Source organism: Eucyclogobius newberryi, unplaced genomic scaffold (assembly GCF_026437365.1).
Source record: "Eucyclogobius newberryi isolate DKJ021-1_F unplaced genomic scaffold, fEucNew1.0.hap1 SCAF_4, whole genome shotgun sequence".
NCBI lineage: Eukaryota > Metazoa > Chordata > Actinopteri > Gobiiformes > Gobiidae > Eucyclogobius > Eucyclogobius newberryi.
In genome coordinates this window covers 21,530,049-21,549,769 of record NW_027316056.1, presented here as the reverse complement: position 1 = coordinate 21,549,769, position 19,721 = coordinate 21,530,049, and the positions used below count along the sequence as shown (strand labels likewise).

The 19,721-nt window shown below is 40.1% G+C and overlaps 1 protein-coding gene across 1 annotated transcript in view; it reads right to left on the bottom strand.

Moving 5' to 3' along the window:
* Nucleotides 1-852: 852 nt before the first annotated feature.
* LOC140377747 (dolichyl-diphosphooligosaccharide--protein glycosyltransferase subunit TUSC3) overlaps nt 853-19,721 on the bottom strand; it is a 57,271-nt gene continuing 38,402 nt past the window's right edge. Inside the window, exons 7-10 of the mRNA XM_072463297.1 lie at nt 9,727-9,790; nt 6,883-6,957; nt 2,170-2,260; nt 853-1,105 (exon numbers count right to left, since the gene is read on the bottom strand). Of these exons, the coding sequence (XP_072319398.1) occupies nt 1,090-1,105; nt 2,170-2,260; nt 6,883-6,957; nt 9,727-9,790 (246 nt within the window). The 3' untranslated portion in view covers nt 853-1,089. The remainder of the gene's footprint in view (nt 1,106-2,169; nt 2,261-6,882; nt 6,958-9,726; nt 9,791-19,721) is intronic.

Sequence of the window (19,721 nt, the reverse complement as noted above, 5' to 3'; positions counted from 1 at the left end):
GCCAAGCTGCCAGTGCAGATGATGGTGCAGTTCTACACAGTCATCATTGAGTCCATCCTCACCTCCTCCATCACCGTGTGGTACGCTGGAGCCACAGCCAGGGACAAACAGAGACTACAACGCATTGTGCGCTCTGCTGAAGTCATCGGCTGCAGACTTCCATCTCTGCAGGACCTGTACGTCTCCAGGGTTCTGGGATGTGCAGGTTGGATCACAGCCGACGCTTCTTATTATTTGAGTATAATTTGCTTAACTTTGTCATGATTTTTTATTCAAAAAGGTAATTTCATGGGCTCTGTGAAAAATAAGATGATAAATAATTATATTTGAAGTTCATGTAGGTGTAAAGACTTGTGCAAAGTCAAATCAAAACATTTCGATCCAATGACTCCAAAATAATATTATTACACCATCTAAAAGTGAATGTTTTTTTGTTTTTGTTTTTACAACCAAATGAACTGCTTTCCTCCCACAAGTAGTAGAGGTTATGTAAAGTCTTCAGAGCTCCAGCCCACTCATGTCAGTGGGCAGAGGATGAATTAGAAATGCAAGTTTTCACCCAATGAACCTCACTTCTCACTTTCAACATGAAACACTTCACCTACAGCTCTGCATCAGCACTCAGCTTCAGGAGATCAAGGGTGACACAGAATCCAGATTACACATTTTAAATGCTTTAGTCATTACTGTCCTCAGAATATAATAAAAACTCAGTGATATTTCAGACAACGGACATAAAATGATACTCTAAAGTTCATATACATTTAATTTATTAAATGCCAAGTTTTGACCAAAAATCCCAACAGCAACACAATGTAATAAAAAGCTACCTTACATTAGAAGCAACATAGGAACATTTATGGTTGTTTTTATTTTATTGGAGGTATGTCCAATTGTGAAATACATCAGGAGCTTTATTTTCCAGTGTATTAAGAAATAACTTATTTTCTATTCTACTCACAGAGACGGTGATAATAAAAAACACAAACAATCCATACGCAATGGACCCAGTGGATAAAGCCTCCACTTCTTTCAAGTTCATTGTGGGTTCCGCTGCTTCCATCCTTTGGCCTCATCTTCTTTCATTTTTTACTTAATAAGAAAGCTGAGAGACAGAGAGAGGAGCAAAGAGAAAAACAAAGCCGGTGATGAGAACAAATTAATGTCAAAGATTTTTTTTTGTACTCAGCAAAACAATCTCAGTGGAGGTCAAACAGACACTGCCGTCAGCGCTTGATGTAAATGAATATTACTTAAAATGCAGCTATCACTAAAACCTCTGAGTAGTGAGCCTTATTCTGAACACAGTTATGATGAATTGTGTGAGTCGGATTAAGAATTCTAAGTGTTAACTTAATTGGCCATGCATATTTATAACGCAAGATGCTATTCTAATAGACTGTCTATTTTAAAATTGAAGCAGTATGGTTTGGTCCAATAATAATACCATAGATCAAAACAAACAATATTAAGCCTGGTTTTACTTTCAATGCAGATCATAAACATTATTATTACCAGAGGCTCTGCTTAATTGTATGGACTTAATACGTCTAATCTAATGGTTTATCGACGTTATGTCTCTATATTTTTTAAACTGGATTCGTACCCGTCTGTAATGTCAGACCTCATCTTTTCCTTGAGGGGAGTTTACTGATATTTTTGGTGCAATTGTGCCAAGCGATGGGCGAGTTAGATCCATCCTCTGCGGTGCCTTCTGTTGCACATTAAATCTTCTTTATGTAGTGCTGACCTTTAGCTCAGAGTGAGTTCAAATTGCTGCTCACTAAATCCTGGGTTACAGTCCAAAGTTATTTTTGAAAAGATGGCAGACAGACAAAGAGGAACTGCCCACATCTGAAGTCTGTGCGGAGAGCTGGATTGTTTTGTTATGCGTTGATTTGATTACCCTCCCGAGAAGCAGAAACGAGGCTTTGCTGTGTCTGGCTTTTTGGGAGGGACAGTTACCAATTGAGGAGCTGTCTTAAGATGGGAACGGCGTCTGTGTTGGCCTCACTTTTTGCTCCATGTCGGCAATAACTCTGCAATGACTTTCTGTCAACTCCAGCGATTTTGAGATTCTTTTCAAGCTTTTACATTTATTGAGTTTGTATAAGCGTCGACTAAGCTGCAGCAAAACCTGAAAGGACAGCTGCAGGTTGCCATGGTTACCTGTAGGGGTATCCGTGGTACTTGGACCTGAAAATGGAGAGCAGAAAGCTGAAGAAAAACACCACCAGGCCAAGGCCGACCAGGCAGATGACTGAAAGAACAAAAGAGAGAAATGTATTATGGTGAGGAACAAGAGAACTTAGAGAACTAGAGCAAAAAAACAATGCGTTGCAGTAGATCAATACAAAAACACGTTTTTCAGGGCCGTCATGGCAATCAATACCTGTTTCATTTTATCAAGATGAGGGTAAATAAGATTCCCGTTGATATGTTGTGTGGTCCTCTCTGATTATCTATTTATTTTTCTTATTGCATGTACAGTTTTTTTGGGTTTTTGGACATGCAAGATCAAATTTAGCGCTCTAACTTTTGTTTTTTTTGTTTGTGCAGCACTCTGTACACTGTTTTTCTTTCATAAAATGCACTGTATTTGGATGCAGCCAATGTAAACATTTTATTTTCTTGCCCTGATAAGTCACTCTGGACTATTAGCCAAACATGAACAAAGGGTTTGACTAATTGTTTGCCATAATAATAGACAAACAATAAGAGTAAAAGTAATAATTATAATTGGCCCAAAATTGGGAAAAGGCATCATAGCACTTTACAGCAACTTTACAGTAATGACATGATAAATAAGACAGTGAGGTCCAAAGAAATAAAATGTTTTGGACAAGCGCGAGAATGAAGAATAGATGCATTTTGTTACCTTGGATACAATATTATTACCAGGAGAATATGCATTAGCTTTACTTCTTTTTTTATAGTCTTCAGTCTAGGTTAGGTTTGGGATTGATCATATTACGGTGGCATAAATTAGAAAGACCTATCCTGTTTCCATGAGTAATTACCATGGGTTTAAATCCTATTACCATGCCACATCATTACTGCTGTAAAGGAAAGTGCATCCAAGACAGTATTTCAGATGGAGTAAATGAAGGTGACACGTTGAAATTCCTGTGAAAAACTTGAAATTCCTCCAAAAAATTAAGAAACTGAAGACAAAAGAAATGGGGGGGAAGAAAGGGGGAAAAAAGCCACTTATTGACAGATAAAAAGTATGTGGTGCGTGTAAAAATGTTTCAGGCAGATTATAGTCTCAACGTTTGATCTCACTTCAGACTGGAGGTGTGTTTGATGGGCCAAGACTCCAGAAGTTCCCTTTTTGTTGATGCAATACTAACAACTACAATATGTGCCTTTATTTCCACGATGACTCCACAGTCCCGCTTTCTCATTATCTTTCTTGCAAAACTTGCAAGTAGTGTTTGTGGTCATTATCATCTTATTTCCTCTGTGGCTAAAATGAAATATACATAGACATGATCTTTAATCTGTGGGGGAAAAGTGTGTGTTGGCTTATCCTTGCTAACCGCTGTTTTGAATAAAGTGTCACCACCCACAGATATTGTTGATCAGGGATTAGGACGAGGCCCTCTCCTGGAGTCGAAACGCTCAGACATCAGTTTGTGCCAGGACTGCTGCATTTATGTTGATGTTTTATGTTTATTTATTTAAAATGAGACGTTGAATTAACACATGTTGATTAATGTGCACCATGTAAATGTGTCAAAGGTATCCATGCAGGCTAATTCTTATCTGTTGTCCCATTGGCAGGTTGATGGAGACAGAACACGGGATGTAACAGGCACGAAACCCTCTACACACAAGACAAAAGTACAATGAGGATCAGTGAGAAACAATACTTAACATCCAGCATCAGAACTCAAGTAGTGTCTGGGAAAATGGAGGACAAAATCTTGTGAATTTCAGTTTGGAAGTTGTCATTCATCCTCAAAGCACTGCTGCTTTGTGTGTCGCAACTTCGTCCTGGTGGGTGTTTGTTGTGATGCAAGTATGTCTAGTAGAAGGTGTCACCATCACTCATTGTCAGCGGTGCTCAAAGTGCTCCCATTCTTCAGCTCCAAGCATATAATGTACGTGCGAGATCGGAGGGACGCATAGGCACAACCAACAAAACCTCTGTAGTTAGCTAAAACTGTATGGCAGCAATTGATATGACACTCCAGTCTTAATCCATCAAAACAGACAGAGCAGGGCCACTCAGCACTCACTAGTGGTGTATCACTTTCAGATGTATTGTGAAGTGTAATGGGAATGAGTGAATGACAATGGCTGCATCATCTGAAGAGGAGCATTAGCAGAAAACCAACAGCAACAGGAAGGCTATGCAGACTTCATCCATCGTGCTTATTGGTTATTAGTAAGAGCTCAAAAAGAAAACAATCAATAAAACTAACAACCATGTTCGACACTTCATTTTCCCATGCACTGATTTTTTTTGCATTTAAAAATATTACATCCTCCATACAAGCAATTGTACTTCTCTAACAGTTTGAGCGTGTTTGTGTTTTTTACCCCTGTACTTACTACTTGAGAAATCTTTTTATTGAAGGAACAGTACCCACTGTGAGTAAATCTAAGTGACAAAAGCTTTATGTTGACAATGTGAAATTATTTTGAGTTATTATAGTTTGTTTCTTGCACTGCTCCTTCAAATATGATTTAGTTTTGCCCATATTTATGCTATATTCTTTAACAATATCAGCGTTTGTGCATTATTTAATGGTTTGTCCTTTTGTCCTTACATTTACTAAACATTTCAAATCAAATGTATTTATTACAATTACAATTACTCTTTAGAAGTTTCTCCAAATACTTTTTTTACTCTTACTTAAGTCAACTAGGGCTGTACTCAATATACCACGTGACAAAGTTCTTGGCAATACGTGTATCGATACAGTAATGCACATTGTGATACTTCCCTACTTTGTGATGTAACGGTACTCTCACTTGAGTACAATGTTTGGTTACTCTACCCACTCTTTGTCCAACCGTGAGAAAGTGTTTACACTTCAGAGTTGATCAGGGGTTAAATAGAAAGTCTGCTGATGACCAATTTCAACTGCTTCTTAGACATGTCAAATAAAAATTTGTGTGGCTTTGACAGATCGACTTGATTAAGAGTACCACTGATTGTGGCTTTATTCTCCAGAGAGCGCCCCCCATTGGCCCCGGTGCCCCCCAGGTACACCTTCACGTTCGAGTGGTTGAGGAAGTACTGTTCTGTGCATCTTCATTAAGTATAGTGGAATCTATTTCCCATCGCACATCAATTATGAGTGCTGTCTTAGTATGCATCCAGGGATAATCAGGGCTGAACTCAGACGTGTGCTAGGCATGCTAATAAGCAAAGAGATTTATGACCTTGGCCAGACGACAAATTATTTAAGTGAAATGATTTTCCCCAATGACAAAGGTGGTAATCCCTCTTTTGACTGGGCGACTTGGCGCTCACTAAATCATGATGCATTGGCATGGAAAATATATATGTACGTTTTCTGCCATTGGGAAGCCAATAAACATATTAACTTAAGCCTGTGTAATTAGGAGGACAAATATGGATGGATATGATGCTAAATGGTTCTTCACGGTAATTTTTTTTATTAGAAACAGCCTCCAAGAAACATTAACTGACTCAATCTCCGGATACAATTACCCACACTCCATTGTCTTCATGACCTGTAATGAGAAAATGCTATAATTTTGTCTGAATGTTGTCCAATAAAAAGTGCACAGAGCTTGTATGACTTAACTGCAAAAATAATTAGTGGCATGGCAATTACTGAACAATCTCAATTTACTTGAACAAACAAGTTATGATTTAGTACAACAATCAATATATAATTATATATTTAACTCCATCCTCTTCATTGACTTCTGACTTACTGCTGCCTTTCTTGCTGACATTTCACTGGAATGCCAATTTACCCATCTTTTTAAAAAGTTGTCTCCAATCATAATCCCAGGACTGTGTTTCTTAAACCCTCGCTCTATTCCCCAGCCTGGCCCCTCCCTTTGCAGCTCCTGCATATGCAGTGACTCTATATAAGTCCATTTGTTGGTCGAGTAACTCTTCTCGCTGAGAAACTGTGTTTTTGTGGAGCAAATGGCCAACGAAGCAGAAGATAATTTCCTGTAGCTGGCCTCAGCAGTATGGAGGCAGGGGATTTAACATATAGTGATTACACAACCGTTCAATTCTAACCCTCTCTATTACTGACACAAGACTATACCCCAGGGCCATGGTTTGTTTGTACCAGTGTGGGCGGCTGGACACAAACATTTATCCACTGGGTATACCGGTAAGTGAGACAGATTTTAGTTGAAGTCGACAGGAGCAAACAATACTGAAAAGTAAAACGGTACCATGAACATAAAGTGCAGCATTTTAATATGGCAGTTACAAAAACAAGTGAAAACTACATTTAAAATAATATTTTAAAGACCTTTGTAAATATTTTCTGACTAAAATGCTTTCGAACGTTATATAATGTCCGTGCTAGACCCACCATAACTTTGTTCACAGTCTCAGTGAAGTACAGGCTCCTGGAAGCTCAACCTTAGCAGTAATCACTGAAGTGCACTTGGAGCGTTTCCGTACATGTGTTGATTACACATTCTGCTGCAGCGGGGCCTTTCAAATGTTAATGTAGGAGAGAAAAGCCCCCTACAGAACAGTGCCAGGCCTCAATCATCATCAACCTCTCATTGTATGAGCAATACATAATTTCTGACAATTTTCAGAGAGTTTACTAATAAAGACAAATCTTGTAACATATTATTGTGGTAGGAAAAAGTCACAAAAAGGCAATTTATGTCAAAACAAAAAGCAGTGAATGGTAGACTTACTTCTCCTCTTGCCAACATCTCCTTTGGAAGTTGCAGCCTCGTTCAGTAACACCATGCCCATCGTAATGGCAGCATCTGGTGCAGCAGTTAAGAAAAAGTCACTATAGACAAGTGAAAGTGATGTGCAGGTTGGACAAAGATGTATTTCAGGGCTCACGTGCAGACTGGTTAATAAAAAAATCTAACAATATGATTCATATGAATGACAGTCAGTATTGCATTTTGGTTTTGAAATACAGGTCAAAGAGCACCACTTACTGCAAAACTAATAAAAGTCTAGAATTTTGTATCAATTCAAATAAATGTGGCGAGATGAACCCTTAACCTCAGAGGAATACATCAGAATACATGATTTATTCAGAGGCATTTTTAAACACCTCAGCGAGTGTGCAGTCAAGTCAACCCTGGGAATATTATGCACCAAAAGAGTCAGCGCTTGAATGAATGTAGAGAATGCATTGAGGATGGATAAATAGCCATGAATAATGCACAATTTTTAAGCACAAAGACATACATTTTGAGAAAATGGTTATTGTTGAAATTTTATTTTGTCACTATATTTTATAACAAGTCATATTTAAAAAGGTGCTGTGGTAGTGTGAATTCTGCTTTTAATTACGGAGCGTTTTATTCTCCATGAAGCGGTGCGCCGTTAGCATGCTCATGGTTGCTTTACCGTGACGGCAAAACTCACTCTGGCCTCAGAGTTGTGAAATGCTCTTATAAACTCATCGTGGTGAATAATTAGAACGCTCAGAAGGCACTAAGTAAGTGAGCGATACGTGTAGATCACTGCTAAGACTTGAAAACTATTAGGTCTGCCGTTTTACAATTTTAAGTAAAAATCCGGTACGGCACCTTTAAAGTTTAAAATGTCCTCGAAGTTTGTTTCTTTCGTGTCAATTTCAGATACATGCATGATGAACTAAATTCTTTATGATGTGACTGAGGTGTTTATGCATTAGTAAATGCACATGATGCCTGCTTGTACCAGAGTCTACCTTTCTTCTGATCCTAAACAGTGAGCATTCTGTCTCATCACCTGAATATGAGCTGAATCAAACAAGGTTAGATCCACAGGGAGCACTACACTGGTGGTTAAACCGTATGTTTACACCTCCTGCAGAGACAACAGGGCAGGGGCATTTCAGCAGGTGTGTGTTTCATTTAGACGTAATCAGATGGGCATAGAAAAAAACAACAAAAAAACCAAAACAAATATCGCCATGCAGCAGGTGCGACCTTGGACCCACGATTTCCCATGGGAGCACAACACAACAGCTAGGAATGGACGCTATCATTTCCTGCGTACATACAAAAGCCAGAGCACCAAACAAACACCTCCAGTGCCAATGTACACAAGCAAGCGCACACGGACACAGGCTATCATCAGCAGCAGAGTTTGGAACAAATCAGGTGCTGGGATGAAGTTAAAAGAACACAATCTCTATTCTTTGTGTCGTCCGTTTGTTTGGTCTGGCAAACACAATCCCTATGGAGCGTGCAGGAAATGGCGCAGCTCTCATGTTTACTATGGACTAGTGTAGCTTTCACGCCAATGGTTACAAATGCATACAAAGATTTAAACTAAAATTAAAGTACTGTATATTAATGGTGATGTGACTATTTTAAACACATTTACGGCTGAGTAGTTTTCATCACACAACAAGGCACCACAGGTCTTTAAACACATGAGGTTTATTTATCAGACAAATTGAAAGGTCTATAAAATTTATCACAAAAGAGAAAAATATTACCTTTGGGGCTCCTCTTCTCCTGAACCCTGTTTAAAATGTGAGCTTTGAATAGAATCCTATTGTATTATTACACAAATTTTGCTTGTGCCGTCGCAGAGGCAAAAACCCGGGCCTGGGAGGAGTTCGGGGAGGCCATGGAGGAGGACTATCGGTCGGCCCCAAAGAAATTCTGGCAAACCGTCCGGCGCCTCAGGAGGGGGAAGCAGTGCCTCACCAACACCGTTTACGGTGCGGGTGGAGGCCTGCTGACCTCGACTGGGGATGTCGTCGGACGGTGGAAGGAATACTTTGAGGATCTCCTTAATCCCTCAGTCACGTCTTCCGAAGAGGAAGTAGAGACCGGGGACTCGGAGGCTGGCTCATCCATCACCCAAGCTGAAGTCACTGAGGTTGTTCGCAAACTCCTCGGTGGCAGGGCTCCGGGGGTGGATGAGATCCGCCCTGAGTACCTAAAGTATCTGGATGTTGTAGGACTGTCTTGGCTGACACGTCTCTGCAACATCGTGTGGCGGTTGGGGACCGTGCCTCTGGACTGGCAGACCGGGGTGGTGATCCCTCTGTAGTTGGAACACACCCTCCGGTCCCCCTTCTTGAACAGAGGGATCACACTCCTCAGCCTCCCCGGTAAGGTCTATTCCAAGGTACTGGAGAGGAGAACCTCGGATTCGGGAGGAGCAGAGTTTTTATCCTGGTCGTGAAACACTGGACCAGCTCTATACTCTCCATCGGGTGTTCGAGGGTTCATGGGAGTTTGCCCAACCAGTCCACATGTGCTTTGTGTGCTCAGCTGGTCTGGGAACACCTCAGGATCCACCGGAGGAGTTGGAGGGAGTGTCTGGGGAGAGGGAAGTCTGGGAGTCCCTGCTTAGATTGCTGTCCCCGCGACCCGGCCCCGGATAAGCAGAAGAAGATGGATGGATGGATACTCTTACTTTCGCATATTTTGGCCAATGTTTGAGCCACTTCTGTGGATGCACACGTTTTTATTTGTTTGGCTTATTTTAAAATTATGATCTACTGTGATAAACCAATGTGAATAGCAGAACTTGAATGTTGCGTAAACACATTTATATTGGTGAAAGGATACTCAGAAGAAGGATGATGTGTGACTCCGCAACGAATTGAGCTTGACTGCTCCCGTGAATGTAACTCTGCAAATAAGAGAAAGAGACAAATGTTAGTGCGACACAGCTGGATCCAATTAAAAACAAGCCAAACAACATTAGAATCATATTAGCCGAAAAAGAACAAGTTTGAAGATCAGTGTGTAAAACGTGGAAGACAAAGTGAGATGCTGCAGAGAAGTTCAATATAAAAGGCAGAAATGTTTTTTGTTAAAAAGTTAAAAGCCACTTTTTACAACATTATTAAGACACATTTTTGAGGAAAAAAAAATAAAAATGCTCAAAGACAAGACTTAGAAATGGCTGAAGTATGGTCTCATCAGAAGCAAGTTATGGCAAAGCAAGGAAAACACTGTCTCAGTCAGGTTCTTGACATCGGGCCCCAGAAGACTGCAGCGTAACATAGTAACACCGACACCTCTTTGAGAAGAATGCTTAGGCCAACTGCATTTTTACCACGAGAAACGGACAGCAGTAATGAGTAACTGATTCATTTAATCAGATTACTTTTTAGTAAAGACAAATAATAAAACAACATTTAATTCAAGTCATTTTTTGTCAGTAAAAATAAATAAAAAGAACGCTGTACGCATCTTTCTGCAGATCAGAACACCTTTGTTTATGGAGGACAGTGTGCAGCGGTTCATTTGAAATTAGCTTAAGTAACAGAAAGCTAAACTATTATAGGTAATTTATAGTAATCATCAAAGTATCAGTATAAAGTAATCTAATTAGAAGTCAGAAAACAAATTATTTTTAATGGGAAATCTTACCAGCAGTGGAAACTAAAGGCTTTTGTGAAGAACATGAGTTTTTCAAATTACTCAGGTGAGTGTGCCCATTGTGAGTCATAAAGCCTTATTCCAGTCGTCGCGTGGGCGGATACTGAGGTGCAACTTTCAAAGTGGGCAGAGAGGTCATTGTAACCCGGCAGAAACACTCACTCAAACAAGAGCTTATTACCTCAATGGTCAGGCGCTCTGGAACTAATGTGCTGGGCTGTAGAATCTGCACTGAAATGGTATCTACAAAGACAACCACTGACAAATGGATCTCTTCTGCCATCTCTTTCACTCTCACACCAACAATTCTACTTCTTATCACTCCCAAAGAGACGCTCAACAGCTTTTCACATGTCTTACTAAAAACCTTCAACAACAAAATACACCTGCCACTTTCCTCCACATTTAAAAAAATACTGGCACATTGACCAAACATATTTAAAATTGCACACATAAAATGTCAAGCCAAACTTGAACCACCTGCCTGTGTGTGTAAAAGGACAGCGAGAGAACGACAAATGGAACTCCTGTGGAAATAAGATAAAGAGACTTCTTGCACGTTGCATTATAGAGGCTCTCCACATTATTAGTGTCCAGGTTCACGCAGCAGCTCTTTCCACTTGACTGCGTGGCTCTTCATTTCTTCTTCAATCAGACGACAATAAGGATGGGGACATGAATAGAGAATGACAACGAAGGAGGAGTAAAGGGTGGACAGCCCTTTCTTGCTTCAGTGGAGGAAAAAAGAAGAGTTTTGCAATTGAAAGACAACAACGGCCAAAATAGATGCCTTTGTCTTGTCAACAAACCTGCTCTTTAGAATTAGCAGGATCTTATTCAGTCCTTATCAACAATGTACCAAGAATCCATTCTTAGCACAATAAAACGACTTTCTGACTCGTCTCTGTGTGGAATCGACATGTTCTCTCCGTGTTTGCGTTTACCACTAAAATCAGAATAGGTTTATTGCCATTGTCATTGAACACAGTTCACTCACATATGAACGGTCAAATATGGCATGCATAAATTAATTTACTAATAAAATGGTAAAAAATAAACTTTGTTATATATTCACACAAAAAAATAGTGATGGTCAGAAATAGTGCAGAAAGTGAACAGTGCATGAATAGTATTGGTTGAATAATTGTTAAAGTGGCAGGGGTTAATGAAGTCAAACGCAGAAGGAAAGAAAGAAACTGTTCTTATGGCGGGAGGTTCTGGTCCAGATGGAACGTAGCCTCCTGCCTGAGGGGAGTGGCTACAATAGTACATATCCAGGGTGAGAAGGGTCGGCTGTGATCCGATAGGTAAGTCTGCAGCCAATCACCTTCTCAGCAGAGCGCACAATGCGTTGTAGTCTCGGTTTGTCCCTGGCTATGGCCCCAGCGTACCACACGGTGATGGAGGTGAGCATGGTGAGCACTTGGGGTCCTGGGTAATGGTGGTGCCGAGAAAGCGGAAGGAGTCTACGATGGTGGTGGGGGAGTCTGTGATAATGAGGGGGGGCAGGGGGCTGTGACTTTTCTGAAGTCCACGATCATCTCCACTGTTTTCTGGGCATTGAGCTCCAGGTTGTTACTGCTGCACCAGGACACCAGCCGGTCCACCTCCCTCCCGTAGACAGACTAATCCCCGTCCGAGATGAGCCCGATGAGGGTGGTGTCGTCCGCAAACTTGATCAGTTTTACGGAGTCGTGCTGGAGGTGCAGCAGTTTGTGTACAGGGACAAGAGCAGGGGAGAAAGTACACAGCCCTGTGGAGCTCCTGTGCTGATAGTCCAAGTGTCTGAGACATTCTTCCCCAGCCGCACGCACTGCCTCCGATCCATCAGGAAGTCAGTGATCCACCTGCAGGTGGAGTCCGGTACGTTGAGCTGGGAGAGCTTGGCCTGGGGCAGAGCGGGGAGGATGGTGTTGAATGCAGAGCTGAAGTCCACAAACAGGATCCTGGCATAGGTTCCCGGGGAGTACACTTCTACTACACTTCACAGATGCTGCAGGGTGAAGTGGAGTGCCAGGTTGATAGCGTCGTCCACAGACCTGATGGCTCTGTAGGCGAACTGCAGGGGGTCCAGCAGGGGGGAGGTGAAGGACTTGAGGTGGGGGAGGACCACAAGTAGTTTCAGGGTTCCTCTGTAGCCAAGACATCAGAAGTCTGAACATACAGTTGTACATACACGCGTCAGCAAACCAAAAATACGGTAATATAATTTATGAAAATATGGAGGCTAAGACGCACTGCCAGCGGAATATTTAAATAAAACAAAGCACCCTTGTACATTCTCCTAGTATTGCTTGTTACAATACTAAATACAAGATGAACAGGGCAGAGAAAGCAACAGTAGGAGTAGTGAGTGGGGAAGAAAAAATTCTCAATTCGAGGCCGGGCACTTCCAATTAATCTGATGGATTAGAATGCAGGCGTCTATTCATTAGTGTGTGCGGCTGTGCGAAAAAGTAGATGTGCACAGAACTGAAAGTGTGTTTGTGAATGAGGCTTTGTAACAAACCAGCACAGGAGAGTGTGTTCCCATTAGGTACGTGTGCACAGGGGTGGTCCACAGCAGCTGGCTAAACTCAGTGAGAGGAATAGGCACTAAACAACAATGGATAATTTTAGTTTATAAGAACGCACAGGATTAATAACACGCACAACCAATGTACATTAACCCATCGGGGCAAAATATCGTGGGCCAAAGACTGCAGCAGAAGCTTGACCTCACTTTTGTATGGCCTGTAATCATATCATGGCAATGTAGATTTTTTTTTTTTTGCGTTGTGCGTTAAAAGTACTATAGTAGTTATTTGAGAAAAAACACTTTGAAAATGCAGGGCTTCTTAGTTCTTAAGTTTTCAAGTCAATGAAACCATAGTTTCTAATATTTAGCCATTTCAGATCAATATTGAAGTTTACAATGTTCAAAATGTTAAATAATGATCTACAATGTTGTAATTTCATGCAAAATACCTTACAATTACAATATTTAGAAGGGACTCCAAGGCCAAGGGGAAATATGAAGACTCCACAGCTAAGCGAAAGGATGATGAAAACAAAAAAAGGTCATCTTCATATCAAATTTGTGCACAGTCACTTTGATTAATGTATTATTCTTCTGAATTTCATAATCACTGGTATATTAAAACATTTTGTCCACTATAAAATCAATAAAACGGATAATAGGGCTGAAACATGTGTTCTAATGGCATCAAATCAGATGAAAAATGTATCTTTAAAGGTTAACCTAATCAAAAACCTTAATATCAGTGTTTGAATTTTAAAATAGGTCTTTGCCTCAGGAAAAGCAGTGTGTGCATGCCCTGATTTGAATATATTGACATTAATGTGTCTTGTATTAGTGCAGAAAGCAGCCAATTTGTCAAGCCTCAGAGCCCATCAGATGTGTGCACCAGTGGGCACATACAATACTGAATATATGGTAGTATTTACAATGCCCAGGGTCAAGTGAATATGGTGAAGTAAATATGGTGAAATAGCGTAACAACAGGAAATCAATTATGCGGCTACGGTATCACCACTACAGTCTTACAATAGAACAGTAAGCAAACCTCAATCTTCAGTGACGTAGCAGTATGAATTAGTTCAAAGTCTAAAACTAGTACTTGAGTCCAGGTAATTCATCATTCATCTTCCATCTCTTGTTCCTGTTAGGGGTTGTGAGTGACTGGAGCCCATCCTAGTGACTTTGGGCCTTAGGGGGGGGTAAAGGGCCAGCTCGTCGCAGGGTTAACACCAAGACAAAGACGCACAAACAAAAATTCACACTCACATTCATTCACTAAAGCGAGAGAACCCACGGTAACACGGGAAGGACATGCAGACTTCCCCCAGAGATCACATCATGTTTGTCTGGCTCAGGGTTTCACATGCGCTGCACATTTATACTTGCAATGCACAGAGCCTATTCTGGAACAAAATAAAACACTTATCCACATTAACCTTTGTGAATCAGCTTTCTATTCAAGTACTACGATATGACTTCTTTCTCAGAGTAAGAACATATTTTGTACAACATAACAAGTAAACTGACCACAAAACTGAACATTGGGTCATGATAGACACCTACGGACAAACAGTGAACCAACTATTGCATTGGTATCGGGGCGTGACCGGGTCCAGATAACCTTTACAGATGGTGATATCCATCTCCCTCCATCACACATCGCCTCTGTGAGAACATGAGTTTGTTTGTTAAAGGTCAGGAGGCACTCAGACCGGACCAAGGACTTATGAAAAAACAAAACTCAGAACAGAGGTGGTTACGTTATGTAAGACTAGGGAATGTATTGCATAATAGAAGGGTGCCTTATGAAAATTTAGTTAGGGCAAGGCGAGTGTCTTAAAATGGATGTAACACTATAAATTAATTTAGGGGCACATGAAGGATATTTTTCCCTCCTTTTGGTCTATTTTAGGGACTCAGGTGATGCTTTGAAATCTCATTAGAGCTTATGTTTATGCAATTCGGCGTTCACGCATCCCATGGAGAGTTGGGACTAATTACACTGGAGTGGAATAAAGCCATTTAAAATCTGTTTTTAAAAGCCTGTCTTTTCTTTTTGGAGCAGGGACTGCCTTAGTAAAATTAACCAAACCTAATTTGCATTTTTGCCTTTATGGGTCTCATAATGAGCATTGCATTGCATGAAAACAAATACATAAAAATCACATAAAGCAGTCAGTGAGGGCAGGTGGAATTTAAAGAGTAAATGCTCCATCATTGACCTCATCAAATCATATAAGGAAATAATGACCTAATGTGTTAGTATTTACATCCCTTTAATGCAATGGTGGGAGTTTGCTTTCGGATCCACAACAAACATATGAGGAAAAACGTTCTGAATATTTGAGAGGAGAGGTCTTCCACAGAAGAGAGTGCCACAAATGAGTGGCTGTAGTTGAACCATCCCAAGTTAGGAGAGCTTTTTTGAAACCCCCTTATTGGAACATAATATAGAAGGGACTGGCTGGTCAGGCACTTGGTAAACAAGGCCTCTTTCATTGAACAGTTTCAAGGGTCAAAGTTGCTTTTACAAATACAGTTAAGTTTACCTTGTTAAAAAGCTGCACATTGTGCACAATAAACATGCTGGGCGCTTCTGTTGGAAGGTGAGTTATACTTGTTGCCTTGGCATGAGTGGTGAGCCAGCACAATCCATTACAAGCCAATAGTCCAGAGAGATTTATGCTGAAAGTCTTCTGAAGGTCTTCCCAACCTTCCCAAGTTTTTTTTTTTTTTGTCACAGCTGTGTACAGTAATGTAAATAGCCGCTTAGCAGAATTTAGACTGGAGGTGAGGACTGTCAAAATGACTATTCAACTCTGCACATAGACAAAAAGCAGCTGACTGGGAGAGACAGTGAAAACTATGTTAATCTATGTGAAATCAGGTAAAATGTCAGAGGCTAGAAATAATGTGTGAGGGGCTCTGCCAATAGAATGTGAAATCTGCTAGAAATGTGAAAATGTAGTAAGTTGAGGGAGGGAACTCGTGTGTGTAATGACAAAAATGCATTACCAATTGACATGCTCTGAATTTTTAAATCAAATTGAATGACTGCACCGACTTGCCAACCTTTTAGCTAAATCTGGGATTCTTGGGATACTTGCACAGCAGCGATGAAAAATACTATGAATTAAAAGCCGGTGTGGTTTTATTAGATTGTTTCAGATAAAAAGTCCACCTCATTATAGATTGAAGTACCCGTTTGTCTAAGCCACTTTCATTTTAATTTATTTGACAATTTTTGTGTGTTTGGGAGGAGGTCAAACTGCAGTATCTGCGCACAGTTGCCCCGTACTTTGTTGAACTGTACCTTTTCAGCAGCTTCAACAAATTAATACATTGATCTGAGATCACACCTCCACGTGTGTATCTCTCTCATTCTCTTTGCCAAGATGTCTCAACCTCCCCCCACCGGTGTGCACTCTCAGCCAATAGCGCTGAGTAACTCAACTGAAAGACTGTCGCTCTGATTCGTCAAATTCACGCACAGGAAGTGCTCAAGCTTGCTAAATTGTTTTGCTTATACTGCCCGAACATACTTTGGATATATAACCCTGTTAAATGATTCAATCAGGTTTTTGGCCCCCAAAGTGTGACCGCTGACTCACTAAAGTCTGGATTAGACCAAAGAAGAACAATGTAATTCAGAGCCAGATCAACATGCAAAAGTGTAAGTTACTTTATTAAAACTGTGGGAAATATTGAATACAGAGTTTCTACGGGCTTCAAAATTATGTCAAATAAGGACCAAAAAAAAAAAAATAATATATATATATATATATATATATATATATATATATATATATATATATATATATATATATATATATATATATATATATATATATATATATATATATATATATATATATATATATATATATATATAGCTTTTGAACGGTGAAACGTCCTTAAAATGTCACCAACAACATGAAGCTGAATTCAGGGGTTTCTTCAGACAGACTCTAAGCTACATCTCATTTCAATACGCAACCTTTAAAATAGGCCAAGAAAAATAGATTTCGTGGTGCAGGGCGGGTCAGAGAACGCCAAAATTGCGGGCCTCACTAGAGGGAATATTCATAGGCTACAAAAAAGGACTTTTATTTCTCTCTCTTTTTTTATTACGGTATACACATACTTTGAAGATGTGACAATACAGTGGGTGGCGATAAATGTACTTTTTCAGTTGGATGACAATCGCCATTAAAACAACAACTTGACTAGACTTGACTGGAACACTATGGTAAAAACAAGAAGCACATGCACTATATGTACTATAATCTACCACACTACAGTGTTTGGGAAACACAGAAGATGCATAGCATGTTCGTAAACATTATATTTTTGGCACAGGCTCTACTCATGTAAACTTGGAAGGCTAGAATTGCCCCTAATTATCAACAATTAAGTCTCAAATGTGTTTCAATGATTTTTCATTCACATGAGCTGTACATCATTTGTACCTTAAAATCTTAAAAACAGAGGAAACCTACTTAATTCCAAACATATTCTTCACTTTTGTAACACATTCAAAGCATCCCAATTTACCACAAAGATATTTTTAAGAGTGTTTCACAACTTTTGGAGTTTTGCCATCACACCAATGTTAACTAACAGCGCAACCGTACAGAGGATAAAAACGCTCTATAATTAGATGCAGACAGTAGAAATCGTCTCATTTTGACCCTAATGCCGGCTTTATCTGGACTGGGGCAAACAAATGTTACTTTATTAGAGGAATATATTTGGGTAAAGCACTTTTAAATACAAGAAAACTGCATTATTTTCCAGACTCTGTATGATCAAATTCCTCACTTTGTGTGTCTTGGTGAAAATGACATAGCACTTTTTCCTTGGCGGCACACAGAGATGCTCTCTGCAATTTCATTCGCGCGCTTAGACCATTCGTCAGTTGGCAAATCCCTTCAATAGAGTCCACCTGGCCTTGCTTGCTCATCATTTTAGAGGAATTACACTGTCTGGAAGGTGCTGAGAATAAGAGGGGGATAGAGGAAGATTATAGAGGAGGTGTGAAGAAGTAACACAAAGAACAGTGGGAAAGTGAATAAGGCAGATAAGAGAAAGATCCCAAATATCCCTCACCCTGTTCTAACCATTCAATGTGTGAAAGAGCCAAATGGGATTTAAGGAGACCATAAAAGGTTTAGGTGGGAGCAGCTGAAAGCTTTTCACACAAGACCCTCTACTGTATCTCCCCAATTTTTGACTTGCGGATGAAAGTTTAAACGAACAAACTTGCAAGAAGGCCTGTGACCATAAAACATTTTGAAGCATATTTATTGCTAAAGAAATATATCACAGTAAATTATAATGTTGAAACTACTTTATGCCAAAACCAAATAAACAAAAAGCAGGATAATCCTAGTGAACCATTTTCAAATTGTATAATATTGTAGCGACCTGCAAATGACCTCCAAGCATTGCCATGGTGACAGGAATGCTGGACTATATATATTATAGCACCATTTCTGAACCAGGAAGACCAAATCAGTTCCATCCAAGAGGTCCAAGAGGAAAGACTTGGGGAAAAAGCTTTAAACTGCCACACGCAAACGACTTTTTGCAACTTTAAGTCCACAACAGTTTCTTTGATCAAGGACAATGTTTAAATTGGCCTCATCTGTGGATCTGTGCAACTGCCTTTTTGTCATTGGAGGAAAGCTTCAGAGCCAAAGAAAACGTAGATCAAGCGGCCCTCATCCAAGCAATTCTTCAGCCTGACTGTGTCAGAGCCAGAGTGTCCGTGGCCCGTGTCCTTCACAGGGTGACCCTTGCCGAGCTGAACCCTGGAGGCATCAGCTCCATCAATATGGACACACAGGCACATTTTTGTTTGAAAAAAAAAAAAAAAAAAAAGACTGAATCTCTTAGTCCCAGTTATATGGGCCCCTGCCTTTATACCATACATCAAATTCTAGAACGCGATAAGTGGCGACGCCACCAGGCCAAGTTACAGGTCAGGTCTGTGGCAAGGCGAGCCATCTGACATTAAGAATGCATGTTTTTAAAGATATTTTATAAAACATCTTGAATTGAATTATATCTCCAAGAGAAAATGGATGTGGTGGACCCTCCACCAGAAAGGTTACAAATGTGTTTCCTGTTGTGTGAAGCACTTTGAATTGCCTTGTGTACAAAGTGTGCCTTGCCTAGTGCATCTTTAAATAACAAATGTAAATTTGTATTCAATGGTAGAATTTATTTAAAACTTTGATTAAATTGAACAACCACTGCAATTAAAACAAGGACTATAATTTGGTAAGTTGATTAAAAATTGCTTATCAATTCAAACAAGACCTGTACAATGTTTGTGTTGAGTAGCAAGCAAAGGAAGAATGCGGTACTGTGGATGCATCAGGGCATGAATAAAGCTGCCTCTCAAAGGAAGAACATTTATTGAAATAACAGAAAAACCTGGAGGACCAAACTTGTAGCCACATCATCAAGTAACAAAGGGGAAGAGCAGGAGCCATTTGTTGTCAAAGAGAGTGCAGAATGACAACGGCAGCCGAGCTTGACAAATCGAATGGCGCTTAAAAGGAGCGGATTGGGACCGGAAGGGGAAAGCAGGAATGGGAAAGAGGAGGCTATGATCCTTTGTGTTTAATATTTATTTGTCCTTTTCACT